We start from the raw sequence: 21,036 nt of genomic DNA, 5'->3' as shown, positions 1-21,036 counted from the left end.
GACCAGGGCCTGGGCTGGGGATGGCCAGGGCTTTATTCGGCTCCACCAGGAAAGCGCTAGCTCATTCAAGACCTGTTAAGATCTGTGCACGCGCTTGTTTTTCCGGAGAGGGGTGCAACTGAGGACTGGGCAGGTGGCAGCAATTTGAAGTTGGTGGAGAAGAGGGGTTTCAGGAGGGAGGGGGTGTCGAGACGGGGAGAGGAGGAGGCCAAGTGACAGGGCGTTAAGACTCAGTTTCCTGCTCTGAGAAACTCCCTAAAGCAGAGAGCACAAAGGAAGTTCAGGGCCAAGAGGGTCCAAATTGAGAATTCAGCTATTTGCCCTTCTAAGATCCAGGCAGGCTGGAGCACACCTCTGCTTCTGTTCCCCCAACTCTTCCATAAACTTTGGAGACACCCAGATCTCCCACCTGAGGAGACTCCCACCCTGTTTCCAACATCATGGAGCTCAAGGCTCTGATGATTTTCAGAGGAGCAGGGAGGGCCCTAGCGTCCACCACCCATGCCTCTGGGCAGGGGCTTCTCACCAGTATGGTTTTCGCTCCTGCAGGGTCATCACCCGCCAGAGTTGGGCCAGCTCCTTGGTGGCGGCCGTGGATGCGGTCCCAGGGCAGGCTCTGTGGCAGGAGCGGGGAGGAGGTGAGGAGGTGCCTGCAGCCCTGCCTGGCTTGGGCAAAGGGCCAACCATACAAGGGGCCCTGGCCCTCCCAGAGCCTTGACTTTCTCATCTGAGAACTCAGATCTTCCCATGTTGCTCAGAAAGGCTTCCCTTTTGTGCCCCCTGGAACGGAGGTGACAGAGGAGGGAGCTGGACTAAAGGGTGGCTGGAGAGGGGCCACCCGGTGTCCTAGGGTCTGTGTCTGCAGCTCAGATAGGAACACCAGCTCTTCCCCACTGAGGCGCGAGGGGCCTCCCCCACCCCTAGCTGCAGGCTGGCAATGATTGTTCAGGGTTGGGCGCTTGACAGATCCCATCAAGTTCAGCTCCAAGAACTTCTGCTTGAAACCTTAGAAATGAAGAGCTGTCTTCCCACAGGGTTGCTGGGGTGGGAGACAGGACATGAGCCTGAAGCTCCTAGGTAGGGGTGAGCCCACTCCCGACCCGGTCCAGCAGGGATGGAGCTTGAAGCCAAGAGGAACACAGAGTCCAGAAGGGGGTGAAGATCCAAGAGCATCACAGGAGTCCTAGGACCAGCCACAGCTGAAGGTGGAGCCTTTTTTTTCAGATTATAGTAATTAATTAATTATATTAATCAGTTATATCAATTATATAAGTTAATATTAGCCAATTAATTTCCTTTTTTTCATAAGTCTGAGGCGGGTTTCACTGCCTACAACGCATGGGGCCAAGGGAGGCAAGTGCGAGCGTGGTGGGTGAGCGTATCAGCAGCAGAGGGCGGTCTAGCCCTGGGAGTGGATGGACAGTGAGGCAGGGCCCCTTTCAGGGTCGAAGAGGACGCCCACCCACCGGATGTACTGCTTCCGGTTCATCCTGCAGAACATGATGAAGCCGTTGACACACTTCTTCTTCATCTGGGGGGTGCCAGGGGCTTTCTTGCTCTCCTTGGACTTGGGGGGATGCCGGCTGGCCCGGCCCTTCCTGGCCTTCCTCCCGGCCATGGGCAGGGGCAAGACCCGCCGGGTAGGGGTCCACGTGTAGTCCCCATCGTCGCTGGAGGACTGCAGGCCCTCGAGGTCAGCCTGAGTGTCCTGGTGGGGAGCATAGAGAGATGAGGGGGGCGTAGGTGAGGGCCGGCAGGAGACCTGGACTGACCCAGCCAATGGCTGTCCGTCTCCCTCACCTCCTGCTGCCTCCACACCAAGTCTGTGTCCGTGTCCTCCGAGCTGGGGCTGGACGGCACCTTGCTGTTTTCACTCAGCGAGAGGTAGCAGTGGTCCAGCGAGACCAAGGACTGGCCCAGGTTGTGGGAGTCAGGGGGGTCTTTGGGGATCTTGGGGGGCGTGTCCTGGGGCATGAAGGAGAAAGATGGGAGGAGAGGGACAGAGCGGGGCAGTGGTGTCCCTTCATGGCCCCCACTTGCGGCTTTCCTGGGATGTCACACGAGCATCGGAAACAGCTCAGGTTCAAAACATCCTCATCCGGACACAGCCTCACAAGTTCAAGCAAAGGTTCCCCAGTTCCCATAGCAGGTCAGGGAAGAGGTGGATTGGGGGCTTCTGCCTCCTATTCCGGGGCACTCCCTCTCAATTCCCCTGTGAGGGAGCCGGCACACCCTAGGCAAGTTTTAACTCCTCTGAGCGTCAGTTTCATCCACGATGGTGCTACCACACATCCCCTGCCAGGCCAGGCCAGTGTTTATAAGAGCTCTACTAAGGGTGTCTTATCTTTGTTTCTACTGTGAAATCAGCTTCTCGTTCAGGCAGGGGCCACCTTCCCACACATGGAGGGAGAACCATTTGGGGACCAGAGCCAGGCTGCACCTCTTGTCAGTTGGAGGCTGAACTGCTGGAGCAAACGGTGCTGCGGAGGTCAGCTCTGGGGCCTGAGAGGGAGGCTCTTTTGCACCAAGGATCCCAGGGGTCACCTGCTGTTTTCAGTTTCCTCACCGGTTAAATGGGGCACAAGAGAGCCTGCCTCACAGAGCGGCCCTAAGATTATGTGGGGTCTTTTCTGGGCACCTGGCAGCTTTTAGCTTTTATTCTTTACAGGTGGTTCATTCCAAGGGCCCAGCACACAGCAGGGCGCCTGGTGGTCAGCAGATAGGTTAGGGCAAAGATAGAAGGGTGAGTCTCTGGAAGGACCAGGAGAAGCATGATGGACAGACAGCTGAGTTGAGGGGTGGGGATGACAGAAGGGTCAAGAGGACGGATGAGTGAATTGGCGGGTGGGAAGAAGGACGGACGGGTGTGTGGACAGTGTGGGCAGATACCTACCTTCTGTGGTTCCTCGAGGATGCAGGCAGAAGGTGAAGGTGCAGAATCTAACAGTATTTCCTCAAAGAGAGCTGTCGGGGACAGAGAGGGAGACCAGAAGCGTGGCTGGGACAGAAACGCCTCTCTCGGGGCACCGGGCTGCTGTCCTGCCGTCCCCATAGCTGGAGGGCCCTTCTCTGGCTTTGAGCTTTGGGATCTTCTGCCCAAGACCAAGTCCAGCTCACAGTCCAGCTCCTGTGGGGGACCTCCAGAGTAGGTCCCTACTATAGGGTCCTGGAGCCTTCCTTCCCCACACCAGGCTAGCCTGGAACAACTCCTCACCAGGCTGTGGGCTCCAGGGATGGGATGGGATTTGGGAGGATTCACCCCTGGGTATCCAGTACTGCCCAGAAAAAGGCTACATACTTAGTGGGCATCACTGTGGGTTTTTTCCCTTCTCAGTGAACCAAACCTCAGGTCCAGCCCTGGGTGCTCACCTTGGGTCAGGTATTCATTGCCGTCCTCCAAGATCTGTTCAGACAGCAGTTTCCCTGGGGAGCTGAAGAGGGAGGGGCTGAGCCCTAGGATCTCCTGCAGGGGGTCTGTCTCTATCCCGTTGGTAATCTGGGGAGGCCCCAAGGCCAGTGGGCTCTCTGAAAAGGAAATGTCAGGCTTGAGGGTGTGTCAGGTGTTGCCCTTTCCCAGAACACAGCGGCTGGCTTTGAGGAGATGGTGCCCCATACTGGGGAAAGATGACTCTGTCAGTTCCTCAATGTGAGTGCTTAGAAGAGGAAGTTAAGAGCCGCGGTGCCTGGATTCAAGGTGGTGGTGGTGGTGGTTTAGTCCCTAAGTCGTGTCCAGCTCTTTGCGATCCCATGGACTGTAGCCTGCCAGGCTCCTCTGTCCATGGGATTTTCCAGGCAAGAATACTGGAACAGGTTGCCCATTTCCTTCTCAAGGGGAATCTTCCCAACACAGGGATCAAACCCACCTCTCCTGCTTGGCAGGCATGTTCTTTCCCACTGAGCCACCAGGGAAGCCCAGAATTATGTTAGGGATGGCATATATATACATATATATGTATGTATATGATGTTGTGCTAGATCCAATAGACTGATATGAGCTAGCTGGAGCTCTGTGTTAAGAAAGATTCGGAAGCAGTTTCTGGGATCAAGAGAAAGAGTTAGGATTGATTAGCAACGTCCGCCATGGCAACCGATGGCTGGGGACAGCGAGTGCACTGTGTGTCCATGCCTAGTGGACACCCGTCCCTCTCCCGCTTCCCTGGCCATCCTCAGAAAGAAGGTACCAAGAAGGCCCCACACCCGCCTACAAGGGGGAGAGACAGAGCTTCAGTCACCTTGGGGGCTGCCCTCTGCAGTCCAGGCGGGAATCCAAGGGTCAGCATTTGGGGACTCCTTGCCCACCTCCTCGCCAGAATCATAGAACACCAGCTTCTGCCTGCAAGAGGTGGAATTCACGAGGCAGACCTGGAGCCCTGGCTGGAAATGCTGTGGCACACAGAGCGAGCCCTTCCCCTCTGGGTGTCCCAGTGTCGCCCACTGTGGAGTTAAGATGGAGATGGCTCTGTGCCCGCCGCTGGGGGAGTGCTGGGGGCAGAAACCTTAGTCAGCTGAGGTGCCTGCCCTTAGGAGCTTCAGGGCTTGTGAGGAGAGGCCAGCTGTCATCAGAGCTGATGACACAGGGTGCAGATCTGTGAGGGGGGTTTGAGGAGGAAGAGAGAAGGCGGGCAGAGCAGAACAGAGAACCATGCTGAGCTAGAAGGATAGGTAGAAGGATGGGTAGTTCCTTCCAGGTGGACGAGGGGAACAGGCTTCCAGGAAGAGGGAACCAAGGATGAGAAGCCCCAGGGGGACACAGGTGGGGCTCCTTCCAAAATGGTGAATATTTAGTGGTAAGGATAAGAGTCACGGGGGAGGGCCTGGCAAGATGAGCTGGGGCAAGAGAGGGTCTCAAATGCAAATTAAGATATCTGGGCTCTACCCAATAAGAGGGAGCAGCCTAAAGCCAAAACCCGACATGATCAAGGACTCTGTTAAAAAAGCCACACGGGTGACTAGTGTTGACAGGCTAGAAGGATAGGACAGGAGGCCAGGGAGGGGCTGCAGCCCTGGTCAGCACACAGGATGCAGGGCTTTCCCTTGGGCTCCCAATGCCTGGTGCAAAGCTAGGCCCTCAGAGGTGGTCACCCCGGATATCAGCAGAGGGTGGAAATTGACCCAATTTCTCCCCAGGTCTTAGCCATTCCCCTGGAACATGTCAGCTCCCCAACTCATATCCCCTGAGCTTCCCTTACCTGGGACCAGGCTGGGTCTTGTTGAGAAAATGGATCATCTCGACCCCTTGCTGGGCCTCAAAAGCAGGATAAGACCCCAAATCCTGAGTATCATCTTTGACACAGCAGCCTACGGGGGCAAGTTGGGATGGTCAGTCCTGTGACTGGGCCAGATGCCAGGGCTCACAGGGACATAGATGGAGAGGTGCTGGGGTCTCCTACAGCCTTCTGCCTCCTCCCACTCCAGCCAAAACCTCAGGCTGGGGGCGGGGACTCTGAATGAGGTTTGAAAGTGAAGGTGTTAGTAGCTCAGTTGTGTCCAACTCTTTGTGACCCCATGGACTGTAGCCCACAAGGCTTCTCTGTCTATGGAATTCTCCAGGCAGGAATACTGGAGTGGGTTGCCATTCCCTCCTCCAGAGGATCTTCCCAATCCAGGGATCAAACTCTCCTGCATTGCAGGTAGATTCTTTACCATCTGAGCCACAGGGTACCCTGAATCACTCCCAGGTTTCTGGAATCCTACATCTCTATTAGAAGCTCTGCTGCTGCTGCTGCTGCTAAGTCGCTTCAGTCGTGTCCGACTCTGTGCAACCTCACAGACGGCAGCCCACCAGGCTCCCCCGTCCCTGGGATTCTCCAGGCAAGAATACTGGAGTGGCTTGCCATTTCCTTCTCCAATGCAGGAAAGTGAAAAGTGAAAGTGAAGTCGCTCAGTCGTGTCTGACTCTTAGAGACCCCATGGACTGCAGCCCACCAGACTCCTCCATCCATGGGATTTTCCAGGCAAGAGTACTTGAGTGGGGTGCCATTGCCTTCTCCGATTAGAAGCTCTAAAGAAGATAAAATATTTAAGTGCAATAATGATGATGAAGATGATGGTAGCAAACAAGTGTATAGTACTTACCATGCCAGCACAGTTTTAATCATTTTACATACTACTCAGCACCCCTTTGCCAAAGGATATGGTTATTATAATAGCCATTTGAAAGTGAAAGTGAAGTCGCTCAGTCGTGTCCGACTCTTTGCGACCCCACAGACTGTAGCCTACCAGGCTCCTCCGTCCATGGGATTTTCCAGGCAAGAATACTGGAGTGGGTTGCCATTTCCTTCTCCAGGGGATCTTCCCCACCCAGGGATTGAAACCGGGTCTCCCGCATTGTAGGCAGACGCTTTACTGTCTGAGCCACCAGGGAAGTCCAATACCCATTTATAGTTCAGTAAATGGAGGCACTGAGCTCTAAAGAAACTTGCCCAAGGTCACAAGATTAACAGACGATCTGGAACACCCACCACTCATGGGTGACCCCAGGAAGTGAGCGTATGGGATCACCGGACAGTCACTAGCACCATGCCTGTGGCCTGGCCCAGAGGATAGGCTCTGTGAGGAAGGGCTGAATGAATGGGCAGAGAAAGAGGATGACCCGAGGCCTCGCCTTCCAGTCGTGCCTGTGTCTTCTGGGGGTGTCACACCTTTGAAGCTGGCTCACAGGAGCATTTGTCTGGCTGCTTCAAGGAAGGGAGGCTCAGGAGGAGGCCCGGCTCTTGCCCCCAGTTCTGTGAATTGCAGCCCTTGCGTGAGGGCCGCATTGATCCTGTCCCCTGCCTTACACCCACAGCCGAGACTAAAGGGAAGAGCAAACTGGGAAAGAGGCCAAGAGATGGCACCTCTCTTGTCCATGGTCCAATCCCCGGCTCCTAGGACTGTGTCCAGGATGCTGGGAGGTGCCTGATCAGTGGTGTGTAAATGACTGGCTAAGTTAGTGGAGAGGAAAGAGACTAACTTGAGATGTCACAGTGGATGCTGTTCTCAGCCACATCCAGCAATGTCAACTGGCATCTTCCTCCCTTCTTGTCACCTTGAGATGAGGATGCCTCAGCCCTGGGGAGACTGCAGGAGTCCCAGCATCTTGGAAGGGTGGTGGTCCCCACCACATTTCCTCCTTTCTGGTCTGGAGATGGGGTCTCCAGCTTCTCAGGCTTCTCCAGGGCCAGACAGCGACGAGGGTTCTGGGCCCGGGTCTGGTGTTCTGGGAGAGGAGAGAGATGGCATCAGACAGGGCTGTTGGGGGCGGGGGGGACTGTCTCCAGAAGGTGGTTGGGGTTGGGGTGGAGACATTCTGCTCTGGCCCCAGTGACCTGCTTCAGAGCTTTGCCTGGCTGGGTCACTCAGTCCTTCTCAGGTAAGCCCAGATCCTCAATTAAAGACCATCTAGTCGGATACCCACTTCCTTTGCCCGCGTTAGAATCACTTTGAGAACTCTGAAAAATACTGATGCCCAGGTTCCACCCAGATCACTGAAGCCCAGCATTCTGGGTGTGAGGCACAGGCAGGGAAAGCATCCCAGTGATTCAGATGTGCAGCTGGGGCTGGAAATCATTGATTAGGCCCGACTCCCCCTCCACTTTTTTTTAAAGCTAGGTCATGTGGCATGCAGGATATTAGTTCCTCAACCAGGGATTGAACCAGTGCCCTCTGAATTGAAAGTGGAATCTTAACCTCTGGAACACCAGGGAAGTCCCCCAACTCCCTTTTTAAAGACATGGAAAATGGGGCTCAAAAAGGGGGAGACAGGTAGTGAGTCAGTAGCATGGCTGAGGTGGGACTTGGGACCCTCGCCTCCCACACAGGGGTCCTTCCATCACCCATGCGCCCTGCTGCCCTGGCCCAGGGATGGATGACAGGACAGAGGGATGATAAATGCTGACAGCGATTCCATTTGCTGGGCACTGGCCACATGCCCCACCACTTAAGCACTGCTGAGAGGTGTGCACGTGGGCTCCTAATCCTGAGGCCCACCCTGTGGCAGGCACTCCAATATCCAAACCAGGAAACGGAGGCTCAGAGGATGAGAGTGACCCCCCCCCCTACCCCGACCCCAGGCCTCAGAGCTAGGAAGAGGAGGGCACCAGGAGTTGAACCGAGGCATGTCTGAATCTAGAGCCTGGTCCAGGCTCAGGACTGCTGACTCGCCCTCCTTGGAGTGGCGACGACCCTGGAGAAGGAGCCCCATTCCTGTGGGACTCCTGCTTCCTGTTTTACTGCAGGCTTGTACCTGACGGTCTGGTAGGCTTTTTCTTCCGAGGTTTCCGGCATGCTCCCCAAAGACGGGACTTCTGAGAGTGTGGGGAGCTGGATGGGGTAGAGAGTCTCTGTTTTGGGGGGCCTGCAGCAGGGTTCCAATCCAGCCCTGCAGAGGATGGAGAAGGAGGCAGGTCAGATGGCCTCACCCTCGTCCAGCCTGAGTCCTGCCTGTGGACAATGCTTCCCACTGGACGGGGGGGAGGGAGGCTGCTGCAGTCCCCAGATAAACTTTGTAAAAGTGGAAACTGAGGTCCCGGGAGGAGATGGGACTTGTCTGAAGTTCCACAGCCAGGTGGCAGAAGTACAGGTGAAAACTCAGGTATCTGCAGGTCCATTCCGGGCCTTGGCCCAGACAGAAGACTGACTCAGTGCTTCCCAAATGCTTACCCATCTTCCCCTCCCAAACCAATTCCTCTTCCTACCTCCTTAAGATGGTGGGTGGCCCGCAGCCTCTCCCCGAGGCCTCACAATTCTTCCTTGTGAACATCTCCCAAATTGACCCTCTTCAGCCCACACTCTCAGCCATGGTGCTGCATCTGCTTGCGGTCTCCTGCCCAGGTCCCTCCTAGAAGTGTCCCCACTGGTCTCCCTGACTCCAGTTTCTTACTTAATGACCCCCACACTAGATGTCAGGGACCTCTTCCTAAACAGCCACTCTGACTGTGGTTTTCCTCTGGCTTACAGCCCTTCAGTCGTTTTCATCCTCTCTATCTCCCTCCCGAGCCAGGCTCTCGAGGCCCTTCAGAATCTCATCTCTGCCTCATCTCCTACCCTTCTTGCCAGGGTATTTCTCACACCAGTAACACCACCACCCAGCGCACACAATGTGGGACAACTGGCATGTTCCGGGCACTGTGTGACAACACTCCTTGCGTGTATTAACTCATTTAATTCTCACAACAAACATAAAGTAAGTACTCTTACTGGTCCATTTTGCAGATGAGGGAACTAAGGCACAGAGCAGTTTAGGTCATGAGACGGATGTGTCTGAGTCTGGACCTGGCTCTGGAGCCTGTGCACATCATCTGGGTGCTGCACGGCCCCTCCAGTCACACCTGATGACCTGCCTGTCCCCAGGCCTTCCATTTGTGTCTTCTTGTGCCTGCGGGCTCCTGCTCACATTGTTTCTTGTTTGCCTGGCATGGTGCCCTGCTGTCTTGAAGGCCCGCTCCAAGGGCCCTCCCCCCACAGGCTTCCCAAGACACACTCCTCTGGGGTCACAGCATCTTGGACCCACGCCAGGCTGTGAGATCCGGGAGGATGGGAACCATTTAGGTCACTTCAGTGTCCCCTACAGCCTGGACATAGCAGGCACTGGGAACGTCGGTTGAGCTTACTTACCCCCGAGTTCGCCATGCCCATGGTTGGCGTGGAGTTGGAGCAAGGCCTTGGTCACATTGATGCTGCTCTGTAGGTAGTGAATGTACTGCAGGATGTGCAAGAGAACCTCCTTCTGCTCCCAAAAGAAAGACAGGGTTGAGCGGGCACTCAAGATCACGTGAGGCTGCTGGGGACCAGGGACAGTCAGGCTCCAGGACCCCTGGGGCCCCACCCCAGCAATCCACCCACCATGGGCAGAGAGGTTCCTGTTGTGCTCTTCAGTCCTCACCGTGGCCCAGGGAGCCAACGGGTACAGCTCTGAAGACAAGCCCAGAGTGCTGAAGGGATCGCTGGGTTACAGAGAGGGTGTGGCCGAGTGGGGGTGTGAAGCCAGGCCTGCCTGCCTCCCAGTGCGGTTTTGGGGGCACATGCTGGAGAAGGCAATGGCACCCCACTCCAGTACTCTTGCTTGGAAAATCCCATGGACGGAGGAGCCTGGTAGGCTGCAGTCCATGGGGTTGCGAAGAGTCGTACACGACCGCGCGACTTCACTTCCACTTTTCACTTTCATGCATTGGAGAAGAAAATGGCAACCCACTCCAGTATTCTTGCCTGGAGAATCCCAGGGACGGGGGAGCCTGGTGGGCTGCCGTCTATGGGGTCACACAGAGTCGGACACGACTGAAGCGACTCAGCAGCAGCAGCTGCTGGGCTTCTTGCCCCTGGCCCTCAGGCATGTGCACAGTCCCCCCCTCCTCCCTGGCTTCTTTCTTTGAGCCTCAGCACAGCGTTCCCCGCCTTCCAGAAGCTTTCCTGACCTCCTGACCCCGCACCTAGGCTGCTCAGATGTCCCTCCTCAGCACTCCTGTGACACCCTGGGCCTGTTCCCACCAAGGCACTTGCCACACTGTTTTATAATTATCCGTTGATGTGGCATTCTCTCCCATTGACCTTGAACCCATTGAGAGTAAGAGAATGTAGCTGATGGATTTCTGGATCCTGAGCACACAGAACGGAGAGGTGACGAAGCCAGTTATCACTGAAGGAATGACTCTTCCCCCATAGCACCAGCAGGCATCCCCCATCCAGCCACTAAGTTGAAGCTGATTTGACACTGGAGATACTAAGCTAAAAAAGATACCAGCCACTAAGCCACAAGAATGGTGAACTACACAAACTTTTTTTTGCCTTCACAGAACTTACAATACAGGGAGGGCAGCAGACCTTAATAAACTCATAATTCATATAAAATTATTGACTGTGTGATAAGCATTAGGAATAAAAGAGCATGATACAATTAGACTTGGGTGTCCAAAAAGGTCTGTCTGAAGTGGCAGCATTGAAATTGAATAGTGGGGACTTCCCTGGCGGTCCAGTGGTTAAAACTTTGTGCTTCCAGTGCAGGGGGCTCAAGTTCAATCCCTGGTTGGGGAACTAAGATGCTATATGCCGTGCAGTGTGGCCAAAAAATTAAAAATATTGAAATTAAAAAAAAATAAACCGAAGAGTGTAAGGAGTTAGCCTGGTAAGGAGGTGAGGAAAGAATACCTATAACTATTTTTTTTTGGATTAAATAGATCCCTAGAATAACAACAAAACTGTCAGCAGGAATGTTCCAAACCCCAAATCAGGAAACATGGTCTTGGGAGTGGGGGATTAATTGAGAGACTGGGACTGACATATACACACTGCTATATATAAAATAGATAACTAACAAGGGAACTTGGCACCAGGAACTCTGCTTAATACTCTGTAATGACCTATATGGGAAAAGAATCTAAAAAAGAGTGGATATATGTATATGTATGACTGATTCACTTTGCTACATAGCAGAAACCAACATAACACTGTAAATCAACTATACTCCAATAAAAATTAATTTAAAAAGAGGAAGCATGGTCTCAAGAGGGACATACGTGAAACTTTTCCATAAAATATAATACAGATAGTCACTAAACATATTTAATCTGATTCATGGGAAAAAAATAGTCGCTCAGTAGTGTCTGACTCTTTTCAAGTCCATGGATTGTAGCCTACCAGGCTCCTTTGCCCATGGAATTCTCCAGGCAAGAATACTGGAGTGGGTAGCCATTTCCTTCTTTAGGGAATCTTCCTGACCGAGGGATTGAACACAGGTCTCTTGCGCTGCAGGTGGATTCTTTACCATCTGAGCCACCAGGGAACCTGATACGCAGAGGGAGTTATAATTTACTTAAGGATTAATGGCTACTGATGCTTGGCTTCCCAGGTGGCTCAGTGGTAAAGAATCCACCTGCCAGTGAGGGTTCAATCCCTGGATCAGGAAGATTCCCTGGAGAAGGAAATGGCAACCCACTCCAGTATTCTTGCCTGAGGGAAATCCCAGGGACAGAGGAGCTTGGCAGCCTATAGTCCATGGGATTGAAAAGAATCAGACACTGCTTAGCAACGGAGCACGCACACCACACAATGTGACACAGCCCAAAGACTATTAGCTTAGACCTGGCTCCAACCTGCCACTTACTGGCTGTGCACTGGGAGCAGGTCATTTTACCTCCTTAGAGCCTCAGTTTTCTCATCTGTGCAATGGGCACAAGGATATTCATTCAGGCTCAGAGAAGTATCATTAGGACGAAATAAATTTGAGTGTGTGAAAGTGCCCAGCATAGAGCCTGATACATTCGTTGACTAATAAATGCTTAGTTGATGATTGAGACTGAGGACTGACTGGGATGAAGGCCTTATGTAGAGCAGGAGGCCCAGGACTTAATTTAAGGGAGGATGAAAATGGGAAAGGAGTGGATCCTTAAGACAGCTGAGGGAATTCCCTGGCAGTCCCGTGGTTAGGACTTTGTGCTTTCACTGCTGAGGGCCCAGGTTCAGTCCCTGGATAGAGAACTAAGATCTGGAAAGCTGCACAGTGCAGCCACGAGAAGAGGGGGGACAGTGGGCTGAGACCTGGGGAGGATTCTACCAAGGGAATGTGGTCCTCTGCTCCTGATGAAATGCTGCTGCCTGTACCCTGACTTGACTGTCATTCCTCCAGCGCAGGGACTGTGTCTCAGCCATCTCCACCCTCCCTACCAAGAGCTATAAGAGCCCATGCACACCAAATTCTCCAGTGGGCAAGAAGGCAAAATTTCTCAGCTATTTTTGAGCACTGTGGTGGTCTGTATAATGCCTCCCCAAAAGGTGTCCATGGCCTGGTCCCCGGAACCTGTGCATGTGTTGCCTTATATGACAAAGGAGCCTTTGCAGACGTGATTAAGGATCTTGAGATAGAGAGATGATTCTTTTTTTTAATTTTTTTTTTTTTTAGTTTTTTGAATGTTAAGTTTTTTTGTTTTTGTTTTTAATTTTATTTTTAAACTTTACATAATTGTATTAGTTTTGCCAAATATCAAAATGAATCCGCCACAGGTAGAGAGATGATTCTTGATTCTAGCTTATCTGAGTGTGCCCAATGCAATCACAAGCATCCTTATAAGCGGGAGACAGGAGGGCCAAAGGCAGAGAGGGCAAACTGTTGACCAAAGCAGAGATAGAGGAGAGACCAGAAGCTATTATGCTTCTGGCTTTGAAAAGGTCATGAACCAAGGACCATAAGTGGCCTCTAGAAACTGGCAAGGCTTCCCCAGTGTCTCAGGGGTAAAGAACTTGCCTGCAATGCAAGAGACTCAGGAGACTTGGGTTCGATCCCTGGGTCAGGAAGATCCCCTGGAGGAGGGCATGGCAACCCACTCCCATATTCTTGCCTGGAGAATCCCATGGACAGAGGAGCCTGGTGGGTTACAGTCCACGGGGTTGTAAACGGTCGAATACGACTGAAGTGACTGAGCTGGCACGTGTGCAGAAATTGGCAAAGGGGGAGGAAACAGATGCTCTCCTGGAACCTCTGAGAAGAACCAAATTTGGAAATCATCCCAATGAAGTCACAAAAGAAGGCTGTCAGAAAGGGAACCGACATTTATTCAGGCCCTGTAATGGCTATCGTGTTGTTTTGGTCTCACAATATCTCTGAGTAGGAGTAGTTATTTTTCCTTGATTTATAGCTGAGAAATCTGAGACTTGAAAGGCTGATAATCTGAGTGAGCTGCCCAGAGTTCTGCAGGTGTGGAGCTGGAGGGCTCAGATCCAGACTGTCTTGATTCTCAGGGAGATACCTTGACCTGGTGCCTTGCCTATTTTTTTCCTCTCTCAATTCCTCCCGCCTCCTTTTTTTTTTTTGGTCACCATGCCACGTGGCATGTGGGATCTTCCCTAACCAGGGATCAAATCTGTGCCCCCTGCATTGGGAATTCAGAGTCTCAACCACTGGACCACCAGGGAGGTCCCTTCCCCTGCCTCCTTTGTAGGAAAGAATTCCTCAGACTTCTGGTCATGGGATCACAGACTCCCAGAAATTTCCACTCAGAGCAGGACCCTTGCCATCTCAGTACTGTCACTGGGTCTGTGTGTCGGTCTAGGTTTCCCAGGACAAGGGAGGTCAGCCCAATTGCTGATATGTTCAGAGCTGCCTCCCAAATTCACCTCCTCTCCTTCAGCCCCTTTACCTTGGTGAGCTTCTTGGTACCAGTCTTCAGGGTCACTGGCAGCATCAATGCCAGCTCTTGCAGTTTGCTGGTGTGGTTTTTCCTCTGCTTCCTGTTTCGGGACAAGAGCCGTTTTTGGTTAGGACATCCAAAATGGAATTTGGTATCTGATACCACCCCCCAATCCACCTGTCTCAGTGTTCCCCATCTCAGAGAAGCTTAGTTCCCCGACCAGGGACTGAACCCATGCCTCTTGCAGTGGAAGCATACAGTCTTAGCCAGGGGACCCCCAGGGAACTCCCAGTCACCAAATTTTGCCCATTCCTCCTCCAATCCCTTCTCTCCATCCCCTCACCCCTACCCTAGTCCGTGTGTTGACATCCTCATAGTTCTCCCAGCCTCCCATCTGGCCTCCTCCAAATCATACTCTCTATGCATCAGGGTGATCATTCTTTCTTCTTCTTTGTAGTATTTATTTCACAACACCGGGTCTTAGTGGCAGCACATGGGATCTTTAGTCTCTCGTTGAGGCACTTGGGATCTAGTTCCCTAACCAAGGATGGAACCCGGGCCCCTGGCATTGGGCGCACAGAATTTTAGCTACTGGACCACCAGGGAAGTCCCTGGAGTGATCTTTCTGAAACACAAAAATATCTATGGTTTTCTCATCTGGGCAAAATGAATGAGGATATTCTTTCAGGCGCAGAGGGTTATCCGTAGGACTGAATACCTTAGTTACCTAAGAAGTACTTCAAACCTCTCAATGCCATCCCATTATTAAGAATCAAGTCCTTGATTTTATTAAAAATCAAACCCTTGACATGGCTTATAATGCCCGCCCCTCCCCCCACGGCTTGGCCCACCTGATCATTCTGGTCTCATCTCTTACTTCCTTCCATTCTCTCCAATCAACAGCCCCCAACTCCACAGGACAGGTGAGGTACCTCTGCTAAGGGGCCCCTGACCCTGAGCTCATGAATTTCTCTGATCCCTGCACTAGGCTGAGAGCTGAGTCGGGGGCACCCAGAACAGGGTCTGGCACATTGTGGGAACTCACTGCCTATTTGCTAAATGAACAGATAAATAAGGGCGTGAAAGAAGTTAACTCCTGAGCAGATGCAGAACTTTCAGGATATAATCCCAGAATCCATAATTCATAATATATCCATGTACACACACCTGTACCTCTTTCTCCTGACAGATGGAGACACAAAGATATTGGCGTCTCTCTCCCAAACTACACACTTCTGGCACTGCTCCTGCTACTCGTATGGGAAAGCCGGAACACCTCGTCTCCACCAATCCTTATCTCATCTTCCTTCAGGGCCTGGTTCAATTGCCATCCACCCCAGGAAGCTTCCCCTGTCTTTCTCCCTGACTGAAAGCAGGATCAAGCCAAACATACTCCATTGATTACACTTGTATCTCTGATTCCTACTCAGACCCACGAACTGATACCCACTCTTTTATTTTTGGCTGTGCTGTGTGGCATGCAGGATCTTAGTTCCCTGACCAGGGATCAAACCCTTGCCCCTGCATTGGGAGCGAAGAGTCTTAACCACTGGACTGCCAGGGAAGTTCCTCGATCCCTCCTCTTTGCCAGGTCCCATGCTGGACACTGTGGAAAGGGAGACAAATAGATTCGCTGTCCTCAAGGACATGAGGGACCAGTGTGGGAGGCACTCTTATCTCCCCAACCAAACTCTGAAGTTGAAAGAATCATTCTCACTCATTCATTCAGCAATTGCTTATTGAGCCCTTACTGTGTGCCAGGAAGTGTGGTTGGTGACAGGGATAAAAGTCTATAAAACAATAACTCTTTCTAGAGCCCACAGTACAGCCAGGGATCCATTTATCAAATTGTTCCACAAACAACATAAAATGGCAACTAGGAGCAGAACCAGCTATATAATTTGCTGAGGATAAGAAGATTTTCCTCGTGGTCCAGTGGCTAAGATTCCAAGCTTCCAATGCAGAGGGCTCCGTTTCCATCCCTTGTCAGGAAACCCAGATTCCACGTGCCCCAATTAAAAAGATCCTGGGTGCTGCAACAAAGATCAAAGATCCCGCACGCTGCAACTAAGACCCGGCGCAGCCAAATTATATATAAATATATAAATACATATAAACGTCTATATTTATATGTATAATACATATAAATGTCTATATTTATATATGAATAATACATATAAATATATATTTTTTATTTGGAGGGAGGAAAAAGGTAACTAGGAATTGCAAAATTTTGGTCTCTCCTGGGCAACAGTCCCGAATAGGTGTGACCCAGGGCTGTGCTCACAGGGGCCTCTGGGAATCGGGCACTCCCTCCCAAGGGGGCTTCTTTCCTTGCTGGATGGTTCTGGTTTCAGACAAGTCTTCCTCACAGTCTCTATGATTTTCACTCACTAATCCCAGCTCTGCCCTCTGATTCTGTGGAGAACAGGTCAGCTCCAGCCACACAGGTCTTTTTCTGTGTGGCTGGAGCTTTTTTCTTTTTCTGTTTCTCTCAACTGCCAAGTTTATTTCTGCCTTGAGGGCCTTTCCCATTCCCACCACCTGGAATGTTCCTTTGCCCTGATGTTTCACATGGCTGATTTCTTGCCATTCAGCCTTTAGCTTAAATGTAACAACCCCAGAAAGGTCTTTCCTGAGTACCTGATAAACAGGCACATTCTTTGTCACATCACCACATCGTTTATAGGCATCCAAAATCTTTCTTTCTCTCTTTTTTCCTTTCTTCTTTCCTTTCCTTCTTTCTCCCTTATAAATGTAAACACAAGAGCAGGGATTTTTGTCCCTTTTATTTATTGCTATATCCTGGACTGACTTCTTCATTAGGCACAGGTAAGCACAGTGCCTAAGGCTGGTGATAATTTTAGGGGCTCATAAAGTGTTTTATTTTGAAATCAGAAGAGAAAAAAATTAATATAATTCAACTTGGATTACATTCATCTTTATACCAATGCTGTCATAAATGACAGTTTTTAATGTGTTTTTAATGAAGGAATGAGCACAAGAAAGCAAAATTGCCTACGGCCCACAAAAGTCATATATGGCCTTGGTTATATTCCTAGCTCCTGGAATAATACCTGGCTCTTAGTAGGTGCTCAACAAAAAATTGTTGAATTAAAGAATGCTATTCTGTCTTATGATTGCCTTTAAGTCTTTGAAGTGGCAAATCACTCTAATTCTTGGGTTTCCTTTTCCCTGAGCTAATCAGCCTAAACTCTCACTATTCCTTTATTTTACAGGAGCTGGAAGGAGCTTTAATCAAGAGCCAGTCCAGGGGACTTCCCTGGTGGTAAAGACTTTAACTTCCAGTGCAGGAGATGCAGGTTCAATCCCTAAGGGAGCTAAGATCCCACATGTCTTCTGGCCAAAAAACCAAATGTAAAACAGAAACAATATTGTAACAAATTCAATAAAGACTTTAAAAGTGATCCACATCAAAAAATCTTTAAAAAAGCCAGTCCAAATTTCTCATATCAGCTATGTGAAATCCAAGGCCCAGACCCTAATTTGCTTAACATGTGCAAGAATTTAAGAGCCACCCCAAAATGAGGGAAAGTAAGGGGCAGTCCCAAGAAGCAGTATAACAGTTGGTTATAAACTTCAGCTTTTGACACAAATAGATCTGGTTGAAATCCCAGCTCTGCCACTTGCTGTGTAACTTTGGACAAGTGCTTTCATCTCTCCAAACCTGTTTATAATTCATTTATAAAATGGAGCTGGCTGGAAAGTGTGATCTTGTCCAGGTGTTTAGCACCAAGGGCGTGCTCATGAAAGGTTTGTTCAAGATAGAAGGTAGACAGTCATTTGTTGGAACGATTTAGGTATAAGGGATGTTGGAGAGTAGGGTGGAGGTATTGTATTGGATGACTATGGTTGATAAAACTGTCATTTTTGGTTGACCAACATCCAATCCCCCTGTTTTCTGGTAATAATTTCCTTTGGGTTATGATCCCTCCCCCACTCTCAGTCCATGTCGTTCAGAGTCTGAACCCAACCTCCCCTTCCACTCTTGGCTCTGATGTTGTCTGGGTTGGCTCACCATTTGTGAGGGCAAGAGACCTTTCAGTCACTCCAGGTCCACATCCTGCCAACCTGACAAGTCTGGCATAGATTCTCTTTCCAGGATCCATTGACTCTGATTAGCTAAGTCTGGGTTACTACCCAAATCCTGAACCAATTACTTGACTTCTCCCTTCCATTAGGGAGCACTGAAGCAAAGTCTAATCAAGAAGTCAAGGGATTGGTTGAGGATTTGGGTAGTAACACAGGCTTGACCAATCGGAGTCAATGGATCCTGGGGAGAAAATCTCTGCCAGGCTTGTCAGGTTGGCAGAACATGGACCTGGAGGGGCTTAGGAGCCATCTTGCCCTCACAAATGGAGAGCCAACCCAGACAGAGCCAAGACAGGCAGATTTCTGGCCATGTCATTTAACCCCTCACTTGGAACCAGCCTAGCCTGATGCCCCAGAATTTTTTGTTTAAAGGATCCAGTAAATCCCCATTTATGCCTTAGCCAGTTTTAGCTAAGTTTCTGTTAATTGCAATTGAGTCTTTATTAATACAATGACTCCACATCTAAAAAGGGAGGAAAGAGAATGCACTGTTGGTGACCTCTGGAATTCCAGGAAGAATAGGCAAGCAGGAGAGAATTCTTCATCGTCTTCATGTGCTCCTTCTGAGCACAGTTCCTAAGTAGAGAACCTAAATAAAGCGGATGCTGATTTTTGGAGTTAATAAATGAAGAGACAGGTAGATGAAAAGTCACTGGGGAAGAAAATAAGGGATAAGATGAACTTTGGCTCTCTTCTTTATCCAGATGTTGGAGGAAGGGAGACATCTGATCCAACCCTCATCTGCTGGGAAAACCTCTCTATTAGATTCCTGACACTTGGTAGGGGCTTGATGGCAAAATAAATACATAAATAAAAGAAAGGAAGGAAGGGCATTAAAAAAAATCAGAATGTCAAAACATGCAAGGGCTTAGAGATTATCTTTGCCAACTACCTCAGTTCTCTCATCTTGAAATGGCAGTAATATTTGCACCTACTTCCTCCTGGAGTTGTTGTCAGGATTAACGGGTATACAAACAAAAAGCTTAGCAAAAAGTCTGGCAAACTAGTAAATGCTCAGTAAACACTATTGTTATTATCATTCTACCAGAGTGGCTGGAGCTTCAAGGGAGGTGGCCCAGGGGGAGCCCTTACCTGTCACTGGGACTCAGGGAACTGGTTCTGGGCTGTTCAGGAGAACACACACGTTTGCTGGAATCCCACATCTGCAAAGAGGGGAAAATAAAGAATTATTAGTGACCTCTGGGATTCCAAGAAGAATGCACAGTATGATAGGCAGCCTTATTTCCCCCCATGGTGCTCCTTTGAGCACTCAAGAGATCCCCAAAAAAGTCCTGAGTCCCCATAAACATAGGCCAATAGAACAAATGAAAATGTCCAAAGTCTAAACTGAGGTCCATGAATCTCAAATTGCAAATTTGGGCTTGTAAATAATGATCCAGACCTAAAACTAAAAGCAGCAGATTTCCAAACTTTGATTCAGAGCTTTAGTCTTAATAATGAGATGTCAGACTCTGCAGTGGAGAGCAGACCTGAAAACTGTGACTTAAGATATTTAAACTATGATATTAAGACAGCAACCGTATGATTTTAAACATCCAAAATGAGGACCTACAGCCTAAAAAGGAGACTTTCCCAAACCTAAAAGCCTTAAACTCTAATACTAAGGTATTCTAGACCCCTAAACTGTCAACTTCTGATCTCCAAATATAAGCCCAATACTAATATTAAGAACACAGACCAGAAACATTAATACTGAGAACCCAAACCCTAAACAAAGAAACCCGAGCTCCCAAAAGCAAACCTCAACCCCCCCAAATTTACCTCAGATCTGAAAACAAAGACCTCTAGACCCTCAAACTGTCACTTCAAACCCCCAAACTGTGCCCCCAAGCCTAAACTGAGATCTCACATGTGAATTCTATCTAAAACCCAAACTCTAAAACTGCAGCCCCATACTCAATGTGGGGGACTCCAGGGCTTAACAGTTCTCAAAGTTCCAAACTGGGACTCCAAACCCTAAATCTCACACCTCATACTCTATATTAAGATTCTAAACCCTAAATCTATATTGAGACTTCAATTCTCCAAAATTAGACCTCAGGCCCCCAAATTATACTCTAGGCTTATAGATTCCCACATTAGTATCTCTGTTTCCAACAGGAAAGTTTTCAGTGACAAAACCCAAGATTTTCAGATTTCCCAAAACTAGTTCTATCCAGACACAAATCCCAAGACTACAAGTCCTAACCGGTGACCCCCAAGTCCCCAACATTATACAGAGACTTCATACGTCAAACTTGAGCCTGGACCCGGAAACCTAGGCCCTGCCTCAAATCCAAACTCCGGCTCTGCTGCCCAGGTCCCGCCTTGCATACAGCCTGGGCACCCAAGGCACACCCGCCCTCCTGCCCCCCCCCACCCCGAAACTCCGAGAGTGGCCACGGCCAGGAAGTGCCATTCCTGAGTGGACCCCAGGTTCTGGTCTGACCGGCAAGCCCCCGAACTATTCCCCTTGGCCTCCAGCATCCGCCTCAAGAGACCCCCCTTCTGGTTTTGCGCCAGCCCCAAACTTGGAAGCCCGATTGGACAGTGTCTCGCGCTGGCCCCCGGAGGCTGGTCGCGTGCGGGAGCCTCACGCCGGCCTTGGCCACCACGTTCCGAGCCCAGGCGTGAGGTGGGCGCAGTCCCCTTTGGCGTGAGGTTCCTGCTTGAGGCCTGAAGAGAAGAGCAAAAGTGAGCGCTTGAAGCCAGGCTACGCCCCCACCAGTTCCTGCCAAGGTGTGCTAGGCGCGAGACTGGAGAGGAAACGGCAGGGTACAAGTGGCCGTGCGCACGCGCGCCTGGGGAAGGTCCCAGTCTTCCAGCA

At 50.5% G+C, this 21,036-nt stretch overlaps 1 protein-coding gene across 1 annotated transcript in view; it reads right to left on the bottom strand.

Moving 5' to 3' along the window:
* The window catches only part of MEIOSIN (meiosis initiator), a 21,280-nt gene extending 244 nt beyond the window's left edge, over window positions 1-21,036 (bottom strand). Inside the window, exons 1-13 of the mRNA XM_055551175.1 lie at window positions 20,717-21,036; window positions 19,302-19,374; window positions 14,106-14,196; window positions 9,595-9,706; window positions 8,225-8,359; window positions 6,953-7,198; window positions 5,190-5,298; window positions 4,233-4,333; window positions 3,370-3,525; window positions 2,894-2,964; window positions 1,801-1,965; window positions 1,467-1,708; window positions 527-616 (exon numbers count right to left, since the gene is read on the bottom strand). Of these exons, the coding sequence (XP_055407150.1) occupies window positions 527-616; window positions 1,467-1,708; window positions 1,801-1,965; window positions 2,894-2,964; window positions 3,370-3,525; window positions 4,233-4,333; window positions 5,190-5,298; window positions 6,953-7,198; window positions 8,225-8,359; window positions 9,595-9,706; window positions 14,106-14,196; window positions 19,302-19,372 (1,589 nt within the window). The 5' untranslated portion in view covers window positions 19,373-19,374; window positions 20,717-21,036. The remainder of the gene's footprint in view (window positions 1-526; window positions 617-1,466; window positions 1,709-1,800; window positions 1,966-2,893; window positions 2,965-3,369; window positions 3,526-4,232; window positions 4,334-5,189; window positions 5,299-6,952; window positions 7,199-8,224; window positions 8,360-9,594; window positions 9,707-14,105; window positions 14,197-19,301; window positions 19,375-20,716) is intronic.

Source organism: Bubalus kerabau, chromosome 17 (genome assembly GCF_029407905.1).
Source record: "Bubalus kerabau isolate K-KA32 ecotype Philippines breed swamp buffalo chromosome 17, PCC_UOA_SB_1v2, whole genome shotgun sequence".
NCBI classification, from domain to species: domain Eukaryota; kingdom Metazoa; phylum Chordata; class Mammalia; order Artiodactyla; family Bovidae; genus Bubalus; species Bubalus kerabau.
This window is presented reverse-complemented; position numbering and strand designations above follow the sequence as displayed.